The following is a 7,009-nucleotide window of genomic DNA, read 5'->3' on the forward strand; positions in this document are numbered from 1 at the left end:
CCCTCCGCCTCCCCTTCCTAATCACACCTCATTCCCACCCCCAACCCAGAGGCCCAGCCCACAGTCCGGCCCACTCCCCGCACTAACCCCGGTGGTCCCAGTTAGAGAAATGGGAGGCCAAGCCCTTATACGAGGGTGACAGGGAGGGTCCCAGGCTCTCTCCAGGGCGGGGAGAAAGGACAGTGGAGGGGCTGGTCCCCTGTGGGGCTGGAGTGGGGGGAGTGGCCCTCCTCAAATCCCCATATAAGGCAGGGCAAGCAGTTAGACTCCTGGATTGGCTGATTCAAATGAGCATTCCACCTGGCAACAGGGTTTCTATTGGCTCTCAGGAAAAATAGGAGGAAGGTGGATGGAGGTTGTTGGTGGCGGTGATTGGAGGGGGGAGGGGAGTGGAGGTGACCGGAGTGGGGGGCGGTTACCAGGGCAACAGGGTAAGAGCCCAGCAGGGTATCCGAGACGGCGGGCGGGGCTCGGAGGTGGTGAAGGGGAAGAGGAAAGGAGGGTGGGAGGGAAAGGAAAGAGTGACGGGAGGGAGCGAGACAGGGAGACTGGGTGGGGGGTAAAGGAGAGGGGAGAGGGAGAGAAATGAAGCAGGAGAGTACAGAGATGGAGAGGGTCAGAGATCGCTAAAGACATCAGTGAGTGAGTCAGAGAAACAGATTGAGATAGAGATGGAAAGATCTCAGAGAAAGATGATCAGAGTCCGGCAAGGAAAAAGCTGGGTGGGGCTCCAAGATTTTTGAGGAGATGGAGACTGAGAAACTGATAGGAAGAGTCAGAAAGAGAAATTGGGAGGTGTGTACACCATAGGACCAAAAGATGGTATATTTAAGCACTCAGATACCAAATGATGATGATTGATCAGTGTGACTCTCTTATTAAGAAAATAAAAATGGTAAGACAATGATAATGATAGACAAATATGGGAGTGCATACACACCTAGAATATCTTTTTCAAACCCTAGCCTTCCACTCCATCCACCTTCCTGACCGTTAATACACCCAGCTCCTGAAACCCCCAAGCTTCTCAAAATGATCCAAAGATACTGAGACTGCAGGCCAGGAACTGAGGATGAGTCGAACAGGGTGGGGCTGGAACTCCAGACCTGAACCCCTTGCGAAGGAGGCAAATACAATCCAGAAAGGCTGGGAAGATGGCAGCAGAGGAAAGAGAAAAGCAAAGAGAGGGGAAATGTAGATCAGTCAGGACCTGAAGAAAGGAGTTGGGGGAAATCAGCGAAGGGTATAGGGCCAGAGTCTGTCTGAGACAGGAACAGTGTGGTCCAGGACAGAGGGGAAGGAGATCTGAGATGGAAGGGTAGAAGAGGGGAATGAGAAGTGGAGAAGAGGCAACGGAAGAATGAGAGATGTGAGGGATAAATGGTTGTGAGGGAGGGGTCTGGGTACAGATGAACAAGCAGGGATGAAGAGAAAAAGACCAGGCAAAGCCAAGTGAGATGAGATGGGCGAGTAAGAGCGGTCCAAGATGTTAGAGAAGGAAGGAGCCTGGAGGGCCTCTGACTCCTCTAGATCTCCAGAAAGATCCAGGAAGGGAGGAACCCAGCGGGGTTCACAAAAGTCAGCCTCCGGCAAGACAGAGGGTGGGCTGCCCTTTTGGCCCTCCCATCCCCTCTTGAGGCCCCCCAGAGAAAGGAGATGCCAGAGGAGAGGGGAAAGCCAGCGTGATGTGGAAGTAGCTCCGCCACCCTCTTCCTCTTCTTTAAGCTTTTAGTTTCTCAAATACCTGCCCGGCCTTTCCATCTGCTTCTCCCACCCCATCCCTCGGCAAAATCTCAGGGTTTCTTGGGGGGTGGCGGGGGAGGGTCAGTAGGATTCTGGCCATCCCTCCAGTCCGCCCCCAAAAGACAGACTCCACTTTCGCAGGCAGTAGGTCGGGATTCGGAGAGGTCCCTCCCCGCAGGAACCCCACCCCTTCCCACCTCCTCGCCCTACTCCTTTCTCCGCGACCGTCAGTCTCTCCATTTCCCCCTCCTGGTCCTGTCCTCCCTCCCGCCTCTCGCGCGCTCCCTCCCCTCGCTTTCATCCTCCTATCCCCACCTCGCCAACCTCCGCTTTCATCCCCCTCCCCTCTCCTCTCCTCCCCGCTCCCGCCAGCCCCACCCCTGGGAAGCCCCTCCCGTCGGGCAGCGCCGCCTTTATAAGCGGGTTCCCTGCCCGGGGGCGGCAGCGGCTGGTCGGCGGCAGCTCTGCTGGTGCGGGGGCGGCGAGCCGAGGACCGAGCGACCGCGGCCGGAGCGCGCCGGCCACCGCCCGCACCGCCCTTCCGCCCGCCCTCCGGACGGCCGCAGCCCTGCGGGTCTCCGCTCCAGACCCACCCCCGCCCCACCCCGCGCGCCTCTGCCGCCTCTTCCAGAGACCCAGCTTGCTGAGCGGCCGCCGCTGCTGCTGCCGCCGCCGCCGCCGCCACCGCGCTAGATTCCGGCCGCGGCCACCCTCCGCCGTCCAGGGCCCCTCCGTCCCGGCCCCGGGACCCCGGCTCCCCGCCAGCCTCGGCCCCGGCCCCGGCACCATGTCGGAGAAGAGCGTGGAGGCAGCGGCCGAGTTGAGCGCCAAGGTACGGGCGGGGACGGCGACCCCCGGGCTCCGCGCGGTCTTGCGCCCCACGCCGCCCCCGACGGCCCCACGCTGCCCTGGCGCCGGGTCCCGGCGGACCCCACTCCGCCCTCCCCCCCGCTCCCCTGCCCGGCGCTGCCTAACCCGCTTCGCGCGGCTCCCGCCAGCGCCCTCTAGCTTCCTGAGGCTGCGCGCCGCGGCTCCGGCCTCGCCGTTCGGCCCGCGCCCGGCCCCCGTCGCCGTCCCCACCCCTCTCCGGCTCCGGCCCGCGCGCCTCTGCCCCGTCCGCTTCCCGTCGGAGCGCGCCGCGGCTCACTTTACCGTGCCCCTCCCCCGCTGCCTCTCTCCGCGCCCCGTTTCCCCGTCTCTCCTTCCAGTCTGACCTCACCTTTCCTCTTAAGCGGTTTGAGATCCTCCAGAGTAAACAGGACTCTCCCGGGAGGCTGCTGCTCTCGGGCCCCTCCCCTCGAGGCCCGACCGCCTCTTGCTTCTCTCCTCCGTCGGCTACTGCCTCTGCCCGTTTTCTCCTCTCCTTTCCTTCCGTCTGTATCCATTTCTTCCCCCACTGGCCTTAAGCTCTCTTTTCTCTCCATAGCCCCCTCCAGCCTCTCCCCCTCCCCCCGCAACACACACACTTAAAGAGTCTTGGATTCCTAAAAATCATGAAGGGGGGCGGGAATAGCCTTCGAGAAAGCTGAAGCTCAGCGTTGCATGGCATTGCATCGAGCCGTCCTTGCTCTCATCGGCTCCCTTCCCTGGCCCCATCCCTTTGCCCTTGCCTCTCTTCCAGCCTTCCTCTAATTTCCCTAGGGAACCTGCTGAGTGTCGCTTTGGGAAATTAATTCGGCCAGCGTTTGGGGGCTGGGAGCCCGACTTTGGGGGAGGGTGGGGTTGGTTGTTGAGGAGGTCGCAGAGGTCTCCTGGAGGCCCCCCGAAGTGAAAGGGGGCAACCCATGGGATTAAAGGCAGTGGCAGAGAGGGGCTATGTTTGAGAGCTGATAAGGTGTGCCATGGGGCCCTCCGGTGGGCTGTGCGGTGGCATGTGACTTCTCTGAGTAGGTGTCTTTGTATGTCTGAAATCCAGCGAGTGTGTGGGACTGCCCGTGTCAGTTACATGTGTGCATGTGGAGACGTAGATGTTCTGGAGCCATGTTGCTGCTTTGTGAGTGCCGAGTGGCTCCATTGCGCTCTTGTGCTGTCTCAGGAGTGTGTGCCAGAATGCCCAAACACCGGGCAATGTGTCTCCGGATCTCGTGGGCGCTCCTCTGTAGCTCTGTGTGTGAATCGGTGTCAGCCTGTGTCAGCGTGTGTGCCTGTGTTGAGTAAATGAGGCCAGAGAGCTGCTTAGCACAAGACCTAGGTCACATACCCTCCTGGAACAGGGATCATGGAAGGACAGTGACCAGAAGGACAGGACAGGGGAGGAGAGGGGCCGGCCCCTTGGACTTTGGTCTCTGGTAGTCTCCCTCCCTCCCTCCCTCTAATTCTCCCTCCCTCTCTCTATCAGCCCAGATGGGAAACTCAGGCCAGGGCAGCACAGACCTGGTGCTGGGGCCCCCAGAGAGAAGCCAAGTAGCCCCTGGCTTTCCAGGCTCAGGATGCAGGGGAAAGCCCACCAGGTAATAGAAATGCCCTATCGACCATGTGGCAAAGAAACGAGGACAGGGAAGTGGCATGAAGAAACCGAGCTGGAGTGAGAGGGTCTGGTGTCCTGTGTACCTCTTAAAGGGAGAAGGGAATTGAGTGTCCCTCCAGGTCAACCATTCTGCACCAACCCCTACTGCTGTCCCTGATCCTGGTCCAGAAAGGACACACCCTCCAGGGTGATCTACTCGCACAGAAAACTTCCATCCACATGGAATCAGATACACAGAGTTGTACGCCAACACCAGATCAGATCACACAGGGACAGCCACAGTTGATCGGTGCCCGCCATGGGCAGTTGGGGGGGGGGGAGAGGACTGGAATCTAAATTGGAAGAGCCCGTGTGATGTCCAGAGAGAAGGGACCCGGGAGCATCTCCATCTGCCGCAGCAGAATGGGACGTTCAAGGTGTGCCTGCTGGGCTCCTGGGGTGAAGGAGGGAGGGTACTGCAGACAGGTATCTTCTCCATCTACAGTCTCATCAGCCCAGACGCAGACCTTGTTTGTCTCTCTCCAACTACCATGTCCAGTACCCTCTCCCTTCCACGTTTCCTTTATCCTCCTTTACCGACATTCCCCCCGGAAATGGTTACTTCTGCCCTTCCACCACACCAGAGCGCACCCTGCGGGCACACCACCCGCTGGGCGTAGGGAGGAAGAAACTACTGGAACTGGTTTGGAGTAGGTGTGCATCATGCTGGGGTGCTGTCCCTGTTCCTGTCGTGTTTGGCCACGTAGGAGCCTGAGGAGTGGGGGGACACACGGCCAGAGAAACAAAGGCATTGGAGGAGTTCGAGGGGGAGGCTGGGAGGGGTGCCCAGGAGAGAGTGTGCTCAGGAAAAGGCCCTAGAGGTAGACAAAAGGCAGAGCAGGGCAGGCAGTGGGAGGGGGCAGGCCAGGAAGGCGGAGGGACCTCCAGAGGGGGTGGGGCATCGGGGCTGAGAGCAGATGGAGGGGATTTGGTTTGCTGAGCCGAACTCTTCAGCGTGAGGTTTTGGGGAACTTGGTGGGAGTGATGAGCGGTTGCCTCCGCCCAGCTGCCCCTTCACTGTCTTCATCACTTTCCCTCCTCCCTTGAGTCTCGGGGAAGGTGTCTGGTGCCAGCCCCCTTGTGGCCTTGCGGACCTCTGTTCTGCCTCTAAGCTGCTGTGGCCAGCTCCTTCCTTCTCACGCTCCTCTAAGCTCACTGCAGAGGGAGAGCGGGGCAGGAGGGACGGCTGCAGCTCATTTGTGGTGAGAGGAAGGTGACCTCTTTCTCTCTTGCAGGACCTGAAGGAGAAGAAAGAGAAGGTGGAGGAGAAGGCCAGCCGAAAAGAGCGAAAGAAAGAAGTGGTGGAGGTGCGGAGGGGTCAGGTGGAGGAGCCTCGGAGCTGCCCCCCACTTACCTGCGGGTGGAGGGGGCTGGGTCCTGCCCTCGCTCTGGCCCCTACCACCCTCCCTGCCTCATCCTTCCGGCCCTCCCAGCACCCCTGCCGGTGGTGGTGGTCGAGGCACCCGGGGCCAGCCTGACACTGCTTCCTCTCCCCTCTCCGGGTCCCCACAGGAGGAGGAGAACGGAGCCGAGGAGGAAGAGGAAGAAACTGCTGAGGACGGAGAGGAGGAGGATGAAGGGGAAGAAGAAGGTGGGGAGGGGCAGGGGCGGCTGGGCTCAAAGGAACAGAGTCAGGGTGGGTTTGAAGACCTGAAGCAGGGCTGAGGGCGACCACAGGGGGTCTGTGCCAGAGCTTCCTGCCCTTCCCCAATGACCCGTTTCTGGCTCCTCAGATGAGGAAGAAGAAGATGATGACGACGAAGGGCCCGCGCTGAAGAGAGCTGCTGAAGAGGAGGTTTGGGCTGGATTGTGGGGCCTGAGGGGCTGTCAGGGATGCAGCAGGGGCTGGGAGCCCTTTGGACTTGCACCTGGATCCCTGTGGTGCACGGGCGGGGGCTGGAGCAGGGCCGGGACAGGGGGAGGTCCCTCTCCCATTTTGCAGCTACCCCAACTCTCCTTCCACAGGATGAAGCGGATCCCAAGCGGCAGAAGACAGAAAATGGGGCGTCGGCATGAGCCCCCCGCCAGTGGGCTGGGGGTGGGAAGGCCCCTCAGGGCCTGGAGGTGGGGGTGGGAACAGATGAGTGCAGCCACTCTTCACCTGGCTCCTGGCTCTGGACCCTGCCCCAGAGCTGCCACCCTCTTTGTCCCCAGCCTTTCTCGTGTCCGCCTCTCCGGACACTGCCCCTTCTATCCTCACTCTGCCATTGTTCCACCTCTTGACCTGCTCCATCTGAGCTCCCCAGCTGGTCCCCAGTCGCTCCTCTTCCTGTCCTTGTTCCCTCCCTCCCTCCTCCACCCCTCCTTTGGTAGCCTCTCCTTCCTCACCTCTGCATCCCAGCCTCATGTCCTGTCTATCCTTACCCTGCCTGATCCCTGGGTCTCCCTCAGATCCCCTTCTCTCAGACAGCGCCAGGCCGGGGTGGGGCCAGGGTTGGGGCCGAGCCCCACAGCTGCCCCCCCTCCCCTCTCCTCCCCTTTTTGTATAATTTAATAAAGAAACGGTCGCGCTTCTGTTTTTAACCTGTCTCCTGCTTTCCCGGGGCAGAGGGAGTGGGGTGGCGGACATTACATTCCATCAGGACCCTTGCCTTCTATAGAAAAGCAGCTGCACCCTCCTACCAGCCACCACTCAAGAAGACAAGATCAGCACTCCAGCGGTGGGCACGGAGCCCGCAGCTTCTTTGAGAACTAACTTCTTCTCTCGTTTCGGGTTCTTGGGGATGCTCCCCAGCGGGACACACACACTTCCCTGCTAGC

The 7,009-nt window shown here is 60.5% G+C and overlaps 1 protein-coding gene across 1 annotated transcript; it reads left to right on the plus strand.

Moving 5' to 3' along the window:
• Positions 1–847: 847 nt before the first annotated feature.
• Positions 848–6,766, plus strand: PTMS (parathymosin). Its single transcript, XM_044385415.3, has 6 exons — positions 848–895; positions 1,892–2,575; positions 5,485–5,556; positions 5,762–5,840; positions 5,983–6,044; positions 6,215–6,766. Exons 1-6 carry the CDS (start codon positions 848–850, stop codon positions 6,263–6,265), a joined length of 996 nt encoding a protein of 331 aa, XP_044241350.3. The 3' UTR covers positions 6,266–6,766.
• Positions 6,767–7,009: the final 243 nt, after the last annotated feature.

The sequence above is a fragment of the Ursus arctos genome, unplaced genomic scaffold, assembly GCF_023065955.2.
Source record: "Ursus arctos isolate Adak ecotype North America unplaced genomic scaffold, UrsArc2.0 scaffold_26, whole genome shotgun sequence".
Classification (NCBI taxonomy): Eukaryota; Metazoa; Chordata; class Mammalia; order Carnivora; family Ursidae; genus Ursus; species Ursus arctos.